Source organism: Vipera berus, assembly GCF_964194415.1.
Source record: "Vipera berus genome assembly, chromosome: 6".
Taxonomy (NCBI): Eukaryota; Metazoa; Chordata; class Lepidosauria; order Squamata; family Viperidae; genus Vipera; species Vipera berus.
Window position 1 is genome coordinate 58,459,715 of NC_138208.1, and position 20,181 is coordinate 58,479,895.

A 20,181-nucleotide genomic window follows, 5' to 3' on the forward strand; every position below is an offset into this window, starting at 1 on the left:
GATATATTTTAAATTAATCTCTCTCTGGTTTTTTTTTGATGAGAAACCAATCCACCCTGTCTGATCTTGATTAATATCAAAAAAAAGGGAAGATTGATTTGTCTGCTTATTTCCTGCCTTTATTATTTTTACAAATAACTCAAGGCAGTTAATGTATCCAACACAACAACACCCCAATGGGCTGCAAGTTGCCCTTTGCTTAATTTTGAAAATATATATTACGTGCCAGTTTGGATGGCAAATCACCGCTGATAGCTTATGGCAATGTGTAAATTCAACAAATTATGGCTTATAGAAGAAATTGATTAAGTAACCCCTGACTAGCAGTTCAAAGTGAATAGCCTCAGAATGGAGGGCTTTCATAAAAGATGCAATAAGCTAGGTGGCCTTTGGATGTTTGGGAACTGCGGCTGTCGGAATTCCCCAGAAGGGCCTCTCTGAAAAATCCATAGTAAAGAGGGGGAGGAGAGGATGGGAAAGAGTCCTTACTACTCTCACACTTCTGTTATCTGAGTTCCAGGTCTGTCCAAGTGAAAAGGTTGTGCTAGGCAGGGAGTTACGTTGCTAAAACATTCTTGAGTGGGGAAATGTTCTCCATCGCCTAGAACAGCAACCTCGGCTCTTTTGTGACTCATGGACTTCAACTCCCAGAATTCCTGAGCCAGCCATGCTGGCTCAGGAATTCTGGGAGTTGAAGTCCATGAGTCATAAAAGAGCCGAAGTTGCCTACCCCTGGCCTAGAATCTGGACAGCGTACAAGAGAAAACCTTCCTTCGCCAGCAATCAGCTTTTCCCCTTAGGCTCCAGTTTTCCTCTTTTAAACAAAGACACCAAGTCCAAGTGGGTATGGCAAAACGTGGAACTGGATTACAAACTTAATCTTGGCATATTCGACTACAAGAGAGAGAGAAAAAGTTGGAAAGAAAAGTTGACCTTCAACAAACTACCTGAAGCTGAGATCTACATTTCAAAGCTGGCAGCAGCCAGTAATTTGTAAACAAACACAAGAGGTGGACTGATAATTGAAGGAAATACAAAAATCAACTTGTAGCACTTAAAAGATTTTTTGTTTGCTGGTTGCCTTTCTCCTAAAGTTTCTCCTACCCCTTTACTGTCACTAGGGAAAACAATGGCTGTTATAGGGGAATACTTGAAGTCCCCCCACCCCAAGTTAACTGCTCAAAATTAAAAGACCCCTTAATTTACTTCAGGACCCCAGGTTGGGAATGGAACAATTAGATAATTTCCATTGAGGATGAGGTACAAGTAGTAACTGAAAACTAGTCCTACAACTTTATCACCCTTACTAGTCATCTAGATGATGCTAAAAGATTTATTTTCTGGTACATCAAATGTGTGTCTCATATTATTAGATGCTCTTGTTTGCTGTTGTGTTAAATAAATGTACCATTGTCTCCATTTCCATGCCAGATCGTAATGTAGCAGTGGGAAAACTATCATCCCAGTCAAGTACATTTGAAGAAAAAGGGGAGTCAAAAAAGGCCATTGATGGATCCCTGGCAAATAACTACACAAATGGAGACTGTACTCTGACAAAGAAGGATTTTGAGCCCTGGTGGATGGTAGATTTGATTTCAGCCTTTCAGGTATCTGCAGTAGTGATCACAAACAGAGGAGATTGTTGTGAGTCATGGATAAAAGGAGCTGAGATTCTGATTGGAGATTTGCCGCAGAAGGGCGGCACAATGAATCCCAGGTATTGCACAATACTACATTGTCCTCTGAAGTGAGTTTATGAGAAATATGTCTTATGAATCTTAAATCTGAGCATTTCTGTGTGAATAAACCCAACTGGTAGAACTGTCATAAAAAGTAGACACATGACACTGCAAATGGCTGTAAATGTGGCCTGGTGTTGAGCGGCCAAAATAATTCTTTTAAGTAATTCTCTTGGCCTGTCAATTGTAAATCCACTTTATCTCTATCTTGTCATGTAAACTTTTTTCTACATCTGTCATTTCAATGATAACATCTTTTGGGCATAGTCTATCCATAGAAGCAGACATCATTACAAACATTGTTGATATTGTGGCTGCTTTCTGATTCCATTCTTCAAAGGTCGTCTTCAATATATTCATTGTTAGGATGTTTTCAACATTTCCCAGGGTATAAATTATTCCTTAGCCCCACCTAGTGTTCAGTTTATGAAATTGCTTGTTTCTTCTTGTAAAAGCCTAAAGAGAATCTAAGCTATTAAAGATACTTGGATTGACAAATCTGAAAATGCGGGGGTGAGTCTGCCTTCAATGCTGAATGAAAGAAAATTGTAATGATAAGCTTAAGAATTTAAAGAATAAACAGCAAAAAGCTAAATATGATTTTCATTTTAGAAAGTTATGAATGGACAGGGTCCAGATAAAATTGAAATATTGTAATTTTTATAATAAGATTTTGGAATAATTATAAAAAACAGCTGCTTGCTGGAAATAGATTCTCTTTAGGCTTTTACAAGACAAAACAAGCAATTTCATAAATTGAAGAATGGAATCAGAAAGCAGCCACAATATCAACAATGTTTGTAATGATGTCTGCTTCTATGGATAGACTATGCCCTTCTGATGCTTGACATGCAGCTACATCCACTGCTTGCTCTTGATACCACTGTGTAACCCCAACATAGCACTTTTCAGCTGTTTAGCAGTCATCCAGATTTCTACAGCCAAATCTGGTAGCTATAGTTTTAGCTAGGTATGGTCTTTTTCAAAATACTGTACTCCATTTCATTACTGCTTATTTTCATCTCTTTCTGTCAGCATTCCATAGCAATTGAAGAGGCTCAGTTTTTACAGGTAGTACTCGAGTTACAAGGCTAATGGAGCCTGTCCATTCCCTAACCCTAATTCGAAAACATGTGGGAGTGAATCTCGTACCTTGAATCAGATTACTCCCTTGTTCGTTAAGACACACACAGCTCGTTAAGTGAACATGAGGTATCTCAGGGTGGGAAAGGCCATGGAGGACCTAGTGATGGAATATGCCCCCAAGGCCTCCCCGACCCACTAAGATACCTCATGCTTCTCCCTCCCTTCCTAACACGCTGGACTAACCTTCAAAAGATCAGTCCCCTCTCTGCTGCAGTCCTGCTGCCACCCGGATCTGAGCCCGGGGGTCGCTTCCGAGTGCCTCCAGAGGCCGGATAGGGGCGTTGGAGGCCTTTTCCAGGCTACTGCCACCTGGATCTGAGGCTGGGGGATGCTTCCATGGCCCTCCAGCAACCCGATCCAGGCGCCAGAGACCTTCTCCAGGCTTCTCTGCCTCCCGGAAACAGGCCGCTGGAGAGCTGCGAAAGCGTCCCCCAGCCTCAGATCTGGGCAGCAGTGGCCTGGAAAAGGTCTCCAGCACCCAGATACGTAGCCCCACTGGAGGCATGAGGATGTATCCCCTGGCCTCAGATCTGGGTGGCAGCAGCCTGGAAAAGGCCTTTGGCACCCCAATCCAGCCTCCAGAGGCATGGAGATGCATCCCCTGGCCTCAGATGTGGGTAGCAGTGGCCTGGAAAAGGCTTCCGACGTCCCGATCCAGCCTCCGGAGGCACATGGAAGCGTCCCTTGGCTTCGGTTCCATTCTCTGTTGCAGAGAACAGAGGCCTAAAGTACCATGAGATCCCGTGAGATCAGTAGCATGAGATCTCGCCCCACTGATCTCATGTGATCTTGCGTTACTTTAGGCCTCCATTCTCTGTGAACTCACCGAAAGCCTGAAGCAGCCAAGAAAGCGAAGGATCTCGATCTTTGCATGGTGAGTATTGAAGGCCTAGTGAGACCCAGGGCGAGGTTGGGAACGGAGGCCTAGTGAGACCCAGGGCGGGGATGGGGACGGAGGGTGAATGTTGCAGAACCTCTGCGGTCGCTCGTAAGGGCAAATGACTGCCATGGTGCTGCAATATTTGTAATTTCAAAACTTGCTCATAAGCACTAGGGGGTGCTTATTGCATAACTTTGAATGAGCATTAAGTGAACTTGTAACTTGGGGATTACCTGTACTGCATTGTTTTGGACTCAACCCCTTTTTCTTACTTTGTTTTTACTTTTGGAAAACTTGGAAGTTTTTCCTAAACTCACTAACCCTTTGATTAGATGATGCATTTTGATTGAATGAAGATCCAAAATTTTACTTTTCAGAAGATTACTTAAAAGTTAGGTTGAGCTGAACATTAATATAAACTGCAATGGTATTCGGGGAGGTCAAGTATTTAGGAGCTGGGTTAAATGATAAATAGCTACTAATCAATGTTTGGTCAGTGCACTAATACATCTAAAACTTACTTTGTGGTAAGATGGACAGCCAATAAATTAAATAATTACATTTCAACTTATGAATTAGTGCATCTATAGTAAAATGTAACTAATTTATAAGACAGTGAAAAGATTGCCAAAGAGTTACAATCTATATCCTCATCAGAGTTTATTTTACTCACACCAGAAGCAAAGGAGAACGCAAAATGTAGTTTTATAAGGACCACTGTTGGGGGAATAGAGATTACTAGCAGATATGTAATTGTGGTAGATATTGTTCTGTGTTGTGAGAATCTTGTGGAAATCATGGCTTCTCTTAGCATGAATATTGATAGAGCTCACGCCTGGTGTGCCAGTTGCGACCCTATCTGGACCGGGATGCCCTGCGTACAGTCACTCATGTGCTCATGACCTCTCGTATAGACTACTGCAATGCTCTGTACATGGGGCTGCCCTTGAGGACCACTCGGAGGCTTCAACTGGTGCAGAATGCGGCCGCGTGAGTTGTGATGGGGGTCTCCTGATACTCCCATGTAACACCACTACTCCGCGAGCTGCATTGGCTTCCAGTTGCCCTCCGGGTGAGATTCAAGGTGCTGATGATTACCTATAAAGCCCTAAATGGCATGGGTCCGGATTACTTATGGGAGCACCTGCTGCCGGCGTCAACTTCCCTTCATCCTGTGTGCTCCCACAGAGAGGGCCTCCTCAGGGTGCCGCTGGTCAGAGTGCCGGCTGGCGGCCCCCAGGGGAAGAGCATTCTCTGTGGGCGCGCCAGCCCTTTGGAATCAATTACCGGTTGAGCTCCGGATGGCTCCTGACCTTCGCTCTTTCTGCCGTGATCTGAAAACTTACCTATTTGAACAAGCCGGCCTGGTCTAATGGGTTTGGGGTATTTTAATTAGTAATTTTTAATGATTTATTGTAACGGGCTAGTTCTATTTAATCTTATTTTTAACTTTTGTATATTGTATTTTTATTGTATTTTATTGCCCTGTACACCGCCCTGAGTCCTTCGGGAGAAGGGCGGTATAGAAATTAAATTAATAATAATAATAATAATAATAATAATAATAATAATAATAATAATAATAATAATAATAATAATAATAATAATAATAATAAATCCAAGGACTCAAGATTCCTGTTGTGCCAGTCTGCAGTTCAATAACAATCTGACCCCTTGGCAGGTGTACTACAATCAACAGCATGGGACGTGGGGAAACAATGTCATTTAATTGTGCAGGCATGCAAGGACAGTATGTGACCATCACAATCCCCGGGAGAAATGAATTCCTAACACTCTGTGAAGTGCAGGTGCTTGCACATCCATGGCTTCATATAGGTAAGTAGAAACTGTGTGAATACTATGAGCACAGTAGTGAATAGAGGATATATGGCTTATATAATGTTCTGATTTTTTCACCTACTGTATTTCATCGTAATGAGTATGTTTGCTTTACATCATACATCTAATATAAGGAAAATATAGACTAAGATGCACTGATGGTTGCCTGTTTTGTTGAGATAAGGAAAGTGCATTCTTGTGGGGTGCATTCTTATGGGGTGATCAGCACAATAGCAAAACAAAGTCTCACAACATCTTTCACTTAATGGAAAAGGAGATAAAAGTTATAGTTAATAAAAATTCAGCTAGTAGGGGGATATACTGGTCTGAAGATGTAACCTTTAGGTATCCTGAAGTCACAGTATAGAAATTCAGCAGCAAAATGGCTAATTTTTAGAAGGACCTACTCTATTATTATTTTTAAATATGATCAGAATAGGGGATTTTCAGAGGCAAACTGCCTGCATTTTGTATTTTAAATCCACATCTACAAATCCAGAAAAAAATAATCTGAAATGCAGTCATTTTGCAAATGAAAATCAGCAGCACGATTTGGGACCAATTTTGTATTTTCAGCTTTAGGAGCAGAAATAGATAAAATGAATCCCAGAATTTCCCTATCACCATTCCCATCATCGATTCATTCTAAAATATGAAAAAGCAGACTGACAAATTCTGCCCTGATCCTTTTGTAAATATTATTGTGGTAATCCTCCAGATTGTGATCCTAAACCTTCAAATATTGTTCTTTCCTACTCTGTTGGCAATATATTGTCTAGCTTCATGGTATGTCCATAATTCAGTTTGAATTTGCATGATTTAAAATACCTGATGACCACACTCCAACTTGCCTTCAGCTTTCTAGCTAGAGCTACTGCTTTTTCCGCCCAAAATACTTGACTTGAATTTTCTTCAAACTTTTCCTACCATGCCATTTTATGTAAAAGATAATACGTTGTGACAAACTGAAAGAAGCTGAAGATAAGAAGAAAATGATATGTTCTATTTATATTTGGGGGCAAGAAGCAATTTTTAACAATATAATTAGCCTTTTGTAGGCAGTGTTTTACTAGTTATTTTTATTTAGAAGGACAGGACTTTGATATCCATTTAATGAGGTTAATTTGTGATTATCGAATTGATCTGATGACTTTCCTGAAGAGCATGTATTTCTAATCCCAACATCATCTACATGTTAGCATATTGCCTACCTCTGGTCCAAAACTCTTAATCTTTTCAGAATTAGGTTCAGCTGAATCACTATTTTTTCTTTTACTGCCAGACAGTTGTGAATTCTGCTTCCCAAATAGAAGACTGATATTAAATGGAGCAGGAAGAATGCTAGAATCTAGGTTCTACTGATTAAGGAAAACCAAGTTTAGGATTTGTATGATTATAGAAATATTGATGAAAATGCCATTCCTGAGACTGCTGATCCTTTATCTTTGATCTACATGGATTTGTTGGTCATATTTCTTGTCTTAAAACTAATTTTTACAAATATTCTCATTTAGTTGTAATTTATTCCTGCCATCTTGTAGTTCTTTCTTGTTATACAGAGTATGAAATTCTAAATTTGATTGTATTAAGAAGGGTTAATCCAGATAGCAATATTACCCAACTACATACAATAGTGGATAGTTTAGGGAAAAAAGACCCAAAATGTTCAAGACAAATTAATATTTTCTGAACTATAAACTCACAAAATGCAAAGGTAATAAATAGGTGACAATTTATCAGCTCTTCTTGAATTCCCATTTTCCAAGAGAACAACTGATTTTGCAAATTCAATCTAATAAATTAGTGTGTGTGTGTGTGTGTGTGTGTGTGTGTGTGTGTGTGTGTAAGGCACCCTTTTCTGTATCTATATCCTCTTTCTTTCAAGGAACATCTTTCATTTCTCAGAGGCCAGACTAGTGATACTGTCAAGTCTTATGATGAATATGAATCTTTCATTCTTGAATATTAGAAATTCAGACATTTCATTTCTTGCAGTTCATGATAGAGGATGGAGTCCTGTTCGAGACAGTGACACTGATTCAGGTATGTGCATTGTCATATTGTAGGTTCGTTTATGCTTGTTTCTAATAGTCTTTGCAAGGGAATTATTTAATATTCTAAAAAATATCCATTTATTTCCCTTATTCTTCTTCCTACATCTTTAAAGGAACTGAATAGTTCATGGTGTTTTTCTTAATATAGTTTGGGCTTGGGGAGAATAGCTATATATGTTGATCATCTACTTGTCATGTAGCCCACCTTTGCCCAGATGTATTTGCATGTACAATTAGCCTGTGAGAGAATCTCAGACAGGTCACTGGGGCATGGGGGTGAATACAGAAGTCATAGGGTGAGGGTGATAACTGAGTATCTCTGATTTGCTTTGACCTGACTAATGTTTGATTGGAAAGACACAAAACAAGTATCAGATCAAAAAGGTAGATATATATTGCTACTGCTCATCTCAAGGTCTTTCAGAATAATTCATTGAAAGTGAAATAATAGAGGAAGGGGACAATGATAGAGAGAGAAGTAAACAATGAATCATTTTATACACGCATGTTTGAACACCCTAATAATAAAAGTTCTTTAGGGAATACAAAAGGCAAATAAGGATACAAAATAGAGAGCAGTTATATAATAAAGAGTTATTTGATTTATATTTTACCCCAATCAGAAAATATTATTAGCAAAAATGCAATACAACATCCACAGTAAAAGGCTAAAAACAATAAAATCATATCCCGCTGTTACTTATACTATGTGATGACATCAGCTCAACCCTCCAAGGCTCTCCAAAGTAATTTTGTTTTTAACAACTTAAAGAAAGCCTGTAAGGAGGGATTGAATTCCTGAGGGGAGGCTATTCAAAAATGTAAGCATATCCCTAATGAAGGTGCCTCTATGAATTCTTCCCTACCTCTACCTTTTAAAAATGTGTGGAATCACAAGGTGGTTCTGAGATGTTCAACTTGAATATGTTCAAGTGGGCCAAAATTGAAGAGAAAAGATGGCCCTGTAAGTACTCTTGACATCGTATAGGTCTTTCAAGATAAAAAAAACAAAAAACAACCCAACACTTTAATTACACTTGGAGCTAATAGACACCAATGTAGTGTGCTCATGTTAGTGAATGTCCATCAGCATGTATTCTGGACCAATTCTGAGACCACACTTCTAAGCAGGTTTAAAAGGCAATCTCATGTACTGCATGCAACAGAGAGTCCAAATGAGAGATGATAAGGATATGAGTCACTGCCACAACATCCTGTAACTCCAGGTATGGCTGCAATTGGTATACAAACTGAAGTTGGGCAATACTCTCTGGCCATGACTTTCACCTGCCCATTTAGCAATAGCTGTTATTCCAGGAAGATCCTTCTTCCTTCAAAATAGTACCATTCCATGAAGAACACGTGAGACATTGAAGAACTTTACTGAACAGATAGTAGCTCTACCTTGCTTTAGTAAGATTTCAGCCTTTTATATCCCATTCATACCCCCACAGTCTACAGACTTGGGTCATGATATTGAGAGCATCTTCTGTCTACCCCAGAGTAATAATGTATAGATAGGTATTATTGATAACCATACCTATATAACGGTTTACATTACATATGCTAATTACTGTAGAATGTAAGATGTAGCTCTGTGATAACACACAAATAAAAACACTGATTTAGTGTGCTTCTTGAAAGGTCATGATAATATTCTCTCTTCTAGGTCTACAAGGCAGAGTTCTGAGTTTCCCCAATGAAACAAAAGGCAGTTTTGTGATCATATCCCCAATGCAGCCTTTGAGTCTGATGGAATTCACACTCTGTATGAGGGTTGCGGTAGAGTATTTAGATGGACATAGAATAATTCTCTTTTCCTACCATTCTCAAAATGATGAATTGAGAATCTTGCGTGAAGCAATGGGCCACTTTGGTTTACACATGGGGGGTCGGAGTGTGAGGTTTGCCCTTCCTGATCTCAGCACTTTGGGGAGCCACATCTGTGTCACCTGGGAGTCAGCATTTGGCCTTACAGCCTTTTGGATGAATGGAAAAAGTAGTATCCGAAAAGTGTATAATATGGGACACATTCTCCAAGCAGGTGGCACAGCAATGCTTGGACGGGATCAAGGGGCACAAAATATGTCTGATCAACAAAAGCCACGTTTTGTGGGAGAAATATCAGATCTCTACATGTGGGATTATGTACTGAAATCTCATGATATAGAGAAAGTTTTGCAGGCCCATGAGTTTCCCAGGGGAAACATCTTTGACTGGAAAATATTGTCATATAAAATTATAGGTAATGTGATGGTATTGCCTAAGGGCTAATAATTCTGTGTGGATACATAAATATGTACGGCAATACTGTCTAATTATGTTGGTCAGCAAGCAAATAAGATTATTAGTATGAAATCTAAGATGTTTAAACATAACTAGTGAGCATTTTGTTCTTAAGTTTGTAATTATGCTGAAATTCCTTGAATTAACCCATATAATAAATATAATAAAATTGTCTTATGAATAAGAGGTTTGCAAAAGCATGTTTTTCTTTTTCATTTGATATGGCAACCAAAATATAAAAAGACATGCCTGGTGTCTGGAGGAAAAAACAGTTTTCAGCAAAAATGAGGTAAATTGTGGTCACATGACTGTGAAATGATGCAAATGGCCCTAAATGCAGTCCAATTGCTGAGTATCTGAAGTGCAGTCACAGGACCGTGGCAGGGAGGGGGAATAGGCCATTGGAACCATTTTTAGGGGGGAGGGATCTGTCACAGCTTCAAAAGATTGCTAAGTGACTGACCCTAAGTCAAGGACTATCTACATGATGATCATCCAATCTACAGCTCTTCCTTCTGTCTCTAAAGGTTATTCCCACATACCACTATACTAACTTCTTGCTTTTCAGAGCACTGAAAAATTGGGTATCATCCACAGACGTAGGCAGCTCACTGCTTATCCTTAAGCCAAAATCCATTCTGAACATTAGCAAGCATTGGTCCCAACGGAGATCCATTTCTTACTTCCCTGCACTAAAAGTTGCTCATTCATTCTTGCTGTTTCTTTTTCTATGTTTTAGCTACAGCCAGTTTGGTGTAGTGCTTAAGGCATCAGGTTAGAAACCAGCAGACCGTCCCATCTTGGGTACAAAGCCAACTGGTGGAAATTTGGACCACTTTCTCTCAGCCCTAGGAAGGAGGCAATGGCAAACCACTTTTGAAAAATCTCGCCCAATAAAATTGCAGGGACGTGTCCAAGCAGTCTCCAAGAATGTTTTAGATAGTTAACAATAAGTGGATGAATCCTCTGATCTCATGACCACTACGTTTGCTCCTTTGTTGAGGAAAGTTATCAAAGGTTTTTTGAAATTTTGCAAGGGTGGATACAATAGATGCCTATATGCATTTTTGAAAACTGGAGAACTCTGAATCTGGTGTATCCCAGGCAATCAAAGCAGCATTCCCGTGACATGTTTTTTCCTTTACAAAAGACACAGAATTCAAGTAATCTGGAAGATTGGATGAGATCATCTTGTATTTTATGAAAAGATTCTACTGGCTCAGTCACCTGCCTGGAAGGCACAGAGTCCCATAAAATGAAAGTATGATGTTACCAGTTATTTCAAGAAGAGGAAGGGTAGAGTTCTCTCTTTGGGAAATGACCACATTTGATTAGAGTCAGGAACGGTAGTGTGTGTGTTTGTGAGTGTGTGTAGATGTATTTTAGAACAAACAGTATAAAGATGGTTTCCTGAATCTTAACAGGAGAGGCACTTGTCTCCATAGCCAGTGTTCAGTGTCATATCCTTCTGAAGTCTCCAGGGGAAGGATAATGGGTAGGGGTGCCAGGAAATGACAGATTTCTGGTCTGACGCAAAGCAATCCCACTGGAGCAAAGGGGGTTGTGGGAAGTATAAATAAAGCTGGTCCCAAAACTGCGTGAGAATCATTCATAAGAACACTGGTCTGAGAGAAAACGATGGTAGGTGGAATTATTACTTTTTCACTTTGAAAACTTTTTGAACATTTTATGGTAGACACTTCTATCCTTCCTTCTCTATAAAATAATTTACCTTTACTTAAAAAGAATGCTAACTTTTAACCCTTTTCACATAATTTAATGGGACCAAGTCAGTGATTCTTCTCCTTTTCTAGTTAGTGTTGACTCCTGGCGACTGCTGAAACTAATCCCTGCAGTTTTCTTGGCCAGAGTTTTGGAAGTGGTTTGCCTTTTCTTCCTTCCTAGGGTTGAGAAAAGCAAATGGCCCAAGATCACCTGCTGGCTTGATGCCTAAGACAGGACTAGAATTCGTAATTCCCCAGTTTTTAGCCTTGTGCCTTAACCATTACTAAACTGGTTCTCATTATTATTCCACTTTATGTTAAATTGTCATTCAAAGGTATCCAGAAAATCTGCTGCAATGTAATGATGGCTTGGCCTGCAATTTACTGTCTTTGACTTGGGAGGGAAGCTGAAGAGAATTTTTTTTTAAAAAAAGTTATGTTTTAATAGTGAAATATATAAAACTACCGCCCTAATTTTTAAAAGATAGTGATTATACACTGAATGTGACCAAAACTAAAAGAGAAAAAATTATATAACAACAGATTATGATAAAAATAATAATTCAGTCCTTAGGCTTATCATTAAATATAACTGACATGGAGACATACTGAACCACCTCCTCATTTTTAAACATAGAAACCTTTTGAAATCAAACTTGTATCCTGAATCCATTTCTTAAAATCAGGAAAGTAGACTTTCCTAAAAGTTACCTAAAATTATCATTTTGCTGTGCTCCAAGCTTGAAAAGGCCAAAACTTTTAATGAGAAGATAAAATTCTATATTTTAGGAATATAATTCAACATCACATTAAGATCCTTATCTATTACATTTCTTCCTTTGCACTTGTGCTGGGTCACCATAATATCATTTTCATTTTGTTCTTAGCCTATGAATGAGACAATTTTAAGTCAATCTTAGCTATACTAGTGTTAAAATATATTCCCCACTCTTTTATTCCAATACTGTCCAAGGGTAACCTCAAAGTTATGATAAACAGTTAATCTTCATCCATTATGTTTGAGATATGAGGTGAGTGGCAGAGACAGAAAGATAAGTAAATAAAGATAACATAGAGATTGATACTGGGAGGTAGCAAATTTGATTCCTGTATAGTTTTCTGCCGAGTCAAGGATAGATGAAGTGTTTTCAATAGTGGGGGAAAATCATACAGTATGTACATGTGAAAGCTGAAGACTAAAATAGATTATCTTTACTTTCATTTGGGGATGTATGCTTCTCTTTCTGGTGATTTACAAGAGAGTGTAATCGTCTCGTAGCTCTTAAAGGATGCTACAAAAGATAGTCCATGAAAATTTTCATGGGAAAGCTTGCCAAGATTTTAGGAATTATTTTAGAGGGCTATACCAAAAGCAACAAAAAGTCTTGGAGCAATCAGGAACTATGGGGGAAGGGCTTGAACCTCAAATTAAGACAGAAGAAAAGATATGGTTTTGTAGAATGGGTTAAAAGCAAACTGCCAAGTTGCTGCCCTCTACATATATTAGGATGACAATTCTCAGAATTCCTGGGCAGGGAAAACTTTGTTTAGGATTCCAGATACAGCTGTATGTCTCTTGGTTAATGTATGAGATTGCCGTTCTTAGTGACCTTCTTTTATTTTCCCTTCTCTTCCATGAAGATTATGGAGTATGGTGCTTTCCCCTTCAGTTTTGATCCTACATGTTGCTTCTACAACACACTGCTTGATCAGCAAAGCCGGCTGTGCAACTACATCAAGAAACTCCAAGAGATATTACAGAGACTCAGTAAACTGAACAGATGTTCTCTTATTGCATATCTAACGGGAAATTCTTTAAGTGCTGCAGGAGCAATTATGGCCATAGTGGGGCTGTCCTTGAGCCCTGCAACTTTAGGAGCCTCCCTCTTGGCTTCTGGGGTGGGTTTAGGAGTGGCGGCTACAGGAGGGGCTGTTTCCATGACTTCAGACCTTTCTTTAGTGCTCTGTAACTCCAAGGAGGTGAAAAGAATAAAAAAGATTGCCCTGGCTTGTCACAATCAGATGAAGGAAACAATGAATTGCTTGGAGTTCCTGCACCGCAGTTGGAATCCCACCGATCCTTTCTTATTGCAGACTGAGAAAAATGCTTCTATTGCCCTTTATAATTCTGCCTGCTTCCTGGTGTTCTGTGGTCCTCATGGCTTTCTGGTGCCTGAGCACAAAGAAGAGGTGACAAAAGTGAGCTATACTCTACTTAGGGCAAAAATCCAGAAACTGGCAGAAAACCTAGAAGCCTGTGCAAGACACATGGATGAAATCTGCAAGCTTTTAGAAAGAAGGAAAGCGTGTTCTTGGAAGACAAAAGGATTAGAATGTTGACATGGGATCAAGGGTCAGAATGACTCTGCAGTAACACCAAGTCTTCTTGGGAAAAAAATAAACTTGGGCATAAAAGTGCTAAATACCAGTACTGTGATTTAAAATTAGTATTTTATGTACCCAGGAATTTTCACTACACATTTCCTAGGATCTGCAATTCTCTGCACCCTTCTATTTTGTTTTATTTTTTGATAATTAACATAACATATAGAAGCCATGGTTATATCAGTTGTAGTCTATACTTTCAGCACATTTCAAGGGAAGATGTTTGTCACAAAGCACCATACTTAGGTTTTCTAGGCAGGAAACGTTTTCCAAAAATCTGATTGAATGATAGCACAGTAAGCTGAAGTTTCCTTCACACATGAAATTTCAATTAATGTTTCACAATAGTAGAAAAAAAATAGGTGGGAATAATTTTCAAAGCTCTGACAGTAATTGTATTTGAATGCTCAAGGGGTCATGATGGAACATGCTAGGATGGACAAAAATGTTTGGCAAGTCCAAAACCTGTTGAACTGTGAGAAAGAGACAGATAAGCAAAGCCTAAATATTTCTGAACTTTTTCACAATGGAAAAGCCAGTTAGCCATGTATTTTTCTTTCTTTTTCTTCTTTCCATTTCTTTAACAAAGAAAAAGGCATGCTAGGATCAAAAGATAACAGAAAGGTTGAGTTGCTTTATAATTGGATACTATAATGAACACCTTCCACGATCTTATTATGTCTGAAATTCATTTAACATACAAGAAACTGTAAGATTCATATGTCTTGATGGAACAATTAAGAATAATTTGGGACTGATTTGTGCACATGTTACAGAACATCTTCACACTTCTGTAAATATTCATGCAAATAATTTCATAGTAATAGAGCTCCCAAATCTGGACATCAGATGGGGTCATCTGAAGATTTGCAGCCCAAATCTAGTAGTAATACAACCCACCCCACCCCCATTATCCCTACAAGTGGATGTCAGCTCTGTAAACTTTTGCATGTGGTACTGGAAATTATTCCCTGGGATGTGATAAATTTGGGATCAGACTCCCTAAAAAAGAAAGGAGAAAAAAGGCAAAAATGACCATACGTGTATGTCAGAAGAATGAGAAAATGTTTCCAGGTATACATATAAGCTTAATTCTCACCCAGATATTGTGTTTTGAGCTATACCATTTTACAGAGCAGGTCTAAGTTTTATGCAATTGAATTATTTCTCCTGTCTCTACAAATAAAAACAAGAGCTCACAACATGACATAGTTTTCCTGAAAGCCTGCCTTTTTAGGCAAGGATTTTATTTTCTATTGGGGAGCATTCAGTCATATGTGTCCAAAGACACAGCCTGGGCTTATAAATAATGAGGAGTAAGCCATCAGGCTGTCAAAACCAAAGATAATGTGATGTTTCCCATTTCTTTATGTATTACTAAGGAGTACCTTGGGAATTCTCAAGTTCCTTAATGATGGCAATGAAGGAATGTAAATGCATGAGAGCCAAAGTATGTGAGTATAAGGCAGGGGTGTCAAACTCAATTTCACTGAGGGCCACATCAGCATTGCGGTTGCCCTCAGGGGGCCGGGTGGGTATGGCCTGGGTGGGCGTGGCCTACTGGGTGGGCGTGGCTAGAGTGCGTATGGCCTACTGGGTGGGCGTGGCCAGCTCTACATCATTCGCATCAAGGGTGCCTATGCGGGCCTGGGCAGGACTGGGACAGATCTGAGGGTCTCTGGCAGAAGGAGGGTCTCTGGGCCAGGGCCAAGGCAGTGGGGGCCGTTCCCTCACTGTTTCCAGGATGGCTTCGCGGGCCGCATGAAACCACTTCATGGGCCGGATCTGGCCCCTGGGCCTTGTGTTTGACAGGTCTGGTATAAGGTATGTTGTGTGAAGATAGCATAGCAAATCTGACATATTCTTTGCCTGTCTGTCTTTGTGGGAAAGGAAGATGTGCCCATTATGATCTCTGGGTTATTTCATTCATTTATAAAATCAAGAAACACATTCTACAGAATCCTAATGCAGTATAAAAATTAGAACAAGTACGAAATAATTTAGTTATCTGTTATTTATATTATTTCTCCACAATTCTTGAAAAATTTACTTCAGAAATAGCAACTCTCTAAACATCTCAATAGATTCAGGATGTTTGGAAAAAATAATTATGATAACTGGCATTATTTTCTTCATCTTTAAATATACAAATTCAGCAGAAATTATCAGTGGTAATAATATTATGATCCTAGTTCTTTTAGTCTAAGCTCCCTTCTGCTCTTCTACACATCTTGTTCTGAGCACACTTATTATAAACTTAAAACTGTGAGAGAGATCTCGGAGTCCTAGTAGACAAACACTTCAATATCAGCCAGCAGTGTGCTGCAGCTGCCAAAAAAGCCAACACAGTGCTAGGCTGCATTACAGAGGGATAGAGTCAAGATCACGTGAAGTACTAATACCACTTACAATGCCTTGGTAAGGCCACACCTAGAATACTGCATCCAGTTTTGGTCACCACAATGTAAAAAAGATGTTGAAACTCTAGAAAGGGAACAGAGAAGAGCAACAAAGAGGATTGGGGGACTGGAGGCTAAAACATAGGGAACGGTTGCTGGAATTGGGTATATGTAGTTTAATGAAGAGAAGGGTTAGGGGTGACATGTTGCAGTGTTCCAATATCTCAGGGGCTGCCACAAAGAAGAGGGAGTCAAGCTATTCTCCAAAGCACCTGAAAGCAGGACAAGAAGCAACGGATGGAAACTAGTCAAGGAGAGAAGCAACCTAGAACTAAGGAGAAACTTCCTGACAGTTAGAACAATTAACCAGTGGAACAACCTGCCTCCAGAGGTGGTGAATGCTCCAACACTGGAGGTTTTTAAGAAGAGACTGGACAGCCATTTGCCTGAAATGGTATAGGGTTTCCTGCCTTAGCAGGGGGTTGGACTAGATGACCTCCAAGGTCCCTTCCAACAACAACAACATTATTATTATTATTATTATTATTATTATTATTATTATTATTATTATTATTATTATTATTATTATTATTATTATTATTATTATTACCAAGTGTGACCTTTTGTCCAAATGCATCATATTATGATTTATTCGAATAATACACAAAATGAATTCCCAAATGGTGGTCTAACTGCAATATATGGAAGTAATACTAAGCTATACTACCACATACTAAGCAGAAGCTTCTGATACCGATATAGTACTGTGGCTAAAATATAGATCCAGAATACTGTGATCTGTAAACTCCTGGAGCTAATGGACCTGAGTTGCAAAACTCAACATGACTACTAGATAAAATCAGAGAGCTAATGTTTTCTGCATCTCTTTGCCGCTGTCTAGATTCTTGAAGTCCAGATCTCGTAGCCCTAGGACAGGGTTGGCAACCTTGGCTCTTTTATGACTCGTGGACTTCAACTCCCAGAATTCCTGAGCCAGCTATGCTACCTTAGGAATTCTGGGAGTTGAAGTCCACGAGTCATAAAAGAGCTAAGGTTCCCTACGCCTGCCCTAGGATTTCCAGATGACTACTAACCAAGCAGCCTGATTCACATTTGTTAAACAAAATGCTGCATTGGTCAGCTGATTAAATTTGCAGCAGCTACACATATTATGTTAATGTCATACACTTTGAGGGAGGGAGATGGTTGTGATCTAATGCAGTCAATGATGGCCCTAGAGGGGTTACAGTTTCACTATAAACTTTCACCACTAATGAAAAATGAGAATGAGCAGAACAGAATCATGTATTTATCTCCCTTCTGTGCTTTGTATTTTCAAACAACTGAAGAAGACACAGAGTGCTACTGAACAAGCAAATGTGAACCAAAAACCTGAGAAGGGAAACATGTATCACTGATCTAGAATCCTAACAAAGATATATTTCTGATGTCACACTGTATTTTCCTACTTTTATTGGAGACTTTTGCTTTTATTTACAAAAAAGAAATAAAATTGGAAAAAAGGATTATAAAAATTTTGGACTTAAAAAAACCTTAAACGGCATTGGTGACACCTTGTGGCAAAGTTTGATATTACAACTTGTTATTTCCTAAAAGAGACTTGACTTGAAGCCCAGACCATAGATAAGAGTCTTCTGACCCTGGCACTACCTGTGAGAAACTCGGTTTTAAGAGAACAGCTGGGCGGCATTACTGGCCTACTTGAACTATGAATGTAAACCTTTACTGACTTTCAGAGTTATATGTGGGGAATTGCCTTCTTATCACTTTACTTGAGGAATATTGGTTACTATATGAGATGATGAAATACCTTAGACTATAAAATCTTGCTTGACAAACGACTTCTATTATAAAGACTATTTATAAAGACATGAAAGAGATGGATGAAGACCAGGAAAAGAATCTTTGCATGTTGAAAGCAATACAGTACATGAAACCATTCTTTCAGCTTGTGATAAAATAAGACCTAACATAAAAGAACAAGATGCCGACTTAGATACACAAACCCAAACTTTGACTACAATGAAAGAACTAACAATACAGAAGGTAACAGAAGAAGTAGAACAATCAAATATTAAGACAGAGGACTCAAATGATCAACAAATACAGTTAATGGAAAATCCAGAAAAGGGAGCGACAACACTAAAAATGGAAAAGAATTTCTATATAAATCATGAGAAATTTGAGAAAGAACAGATTGAATGGAAGATAAACATATCAGGGAAATCATGGGGACCTAACAGAAAAAAAAATATGAATATGTTTGATTTATTGATTAACTCAGGCAATATATACAATGGTTTTGATTTATTAAAGGGGATATTGTATTATTAAGTAGATGATTTAATACGGTGGGAAATAGATAACTTTTAGAAAATAGAACAAGATTATATTTAAATAGATAAAATGTGTATTTTGGATATTAGATTTTGTTATGAATTGAGAGGGAAATCTTGGTTACCTAAAGCCTGAAAATCATAAATATCAAAGGTTAAATTTGAATATTGATGGAAACTAAAAATTGGGAAAAATTAATAATAGGATATGGATTGTTTATGAAGATTGAATGTAAGAAATAATTAAGATATGTATATGGTAAAATTTTATTGATAAATGTAATAATGATGTTTTTACTGAGTTGATATAATAACAACTATGTTAGCTTAAATATGAGACAGTAAATGTTAAGGGAAAAAGAGAGGAAATATTTGATGTTATAACTTGAGTTTTGTACTAAAGATTTTGTTATCGAACTATTGATTAACCCTGCCACCATGTTGCTTTTTAAATACTTAAATGTAAAATTGGAAAATAAAATATTATTAAGAAAAGATTCCAAAGTTATAAAAAGGGCAGAACATATGACAAGCAGTTTACACTGGCATGTAGAAATGTCTAAAGCAGACCTAATTTCTGCAGGCCTGCAAATTTTTTAGGGAAGGAAGAGAAGGAAGAAAAACTCAAAAGAAAGGTGGATGTTGTGGAACAGAAAAACCAGAAATGAAGGCAAGTATATGTGTCCCATGATAATGTTGCAGGATCCAATCTGCTTCGGTCACTGGGATCAGATTTAATTTTCCAACCTTTGGAACTCATACTGGAGCCCATCCTCAGGGAACTTCTCTCTCACCATTACGTGTCAGTAGAGAAACCAGAAACATTATTTAAGTAGAAAGATTAAGAAAAATGGGAAATAGGGGGAAAAAACCCCTACAGATAAGGCTGCCAGGTGACTGTGTGGGTCTCCTTTTTAAATAATGATAATCCATGAATGGTTGGTGGATGTTTAGTCACTGTATATGTTACCACTTCAATTTCTGTTTTTTGTTTGCAAATATTGTTATCTGGCAAGTGTATATGATAATTGCAGAAATGCAACAAAAATAAATCATATTTATAACTTAAAAATTGTGACTATTATTTATAACTATATAGCAACTGTGATGCTTGGACTCTCTTGCAGTTACACACTGTAAGTTTGTTTGGATTGCTTAGCACATTTCCTGCTTTTAGACAAGAGGATATGGCACTGTGAGATACCAGCAACAGATGATGCAGATACGTCATAATTCTCCAGTGGTCATGCACGTAGCTAGGATGGGTTCTGCCCTCCCCCCACCATTAACTGGGAAAGTTCATTCATGCTATGGATACAATTCCTGATATGTTTTAGCCTATGTGAACTCCCTGCACAGCATGATTACTGGT

The 20,181-nt window shown here is 38.5% G+C and overlaps 2 protein-coding genes across 2 annotated transcripts; both read left to right on the plus strand.

Annotated features, from left to right (window-relative positions):
• Positions 1–1,580: 1,580 nt before the first annotated feature.
• LOC308669625 (C-reactive protein-like) lies at positions 1,581–10,077 on the plus strand (the record flags this gene model as incomplete). The annotated part of the gene is made up of 4 exons (XM_081330433.1): positions 1,581–1,717; positions 5,447–5,601; positions 7,600–7,647; positions 9,328–10,077. 4 exons carry the CDS (start codon positions 1,581–1,583, stop codon positions 9,930–9,932), a joined length of 945 nt encoding a protein of 314 aa, XP_081186559.1. The 3' UTR covers positions 9,933–10,077.
• Positions 10,078–10,204: 127 nt separating this feature from the next.
• On the plus strand, positions 10,205–14,008 carry APOLD1 (apolipoprotein L domain containing 1; the record flags this gene model as incomplete). The annotated part of the gene is made up of 2 exons (XM_081330434.1): positions 10,205–10,233; positions 13,310–14,008. The coding sequence occupies exon 2, from the start codon at positions 13,313–13,315 to the stop codon at positions 14,006–14,008; it is 696 nt and encodes a 231-aa protein (XP_081186560.1). The 5' UTR covers positions 10,205–10,233; positions 13,310–13,312.
• Between the last annotated feature and the right edge of the window lie 6,173 nt (positions 14,009–20,181).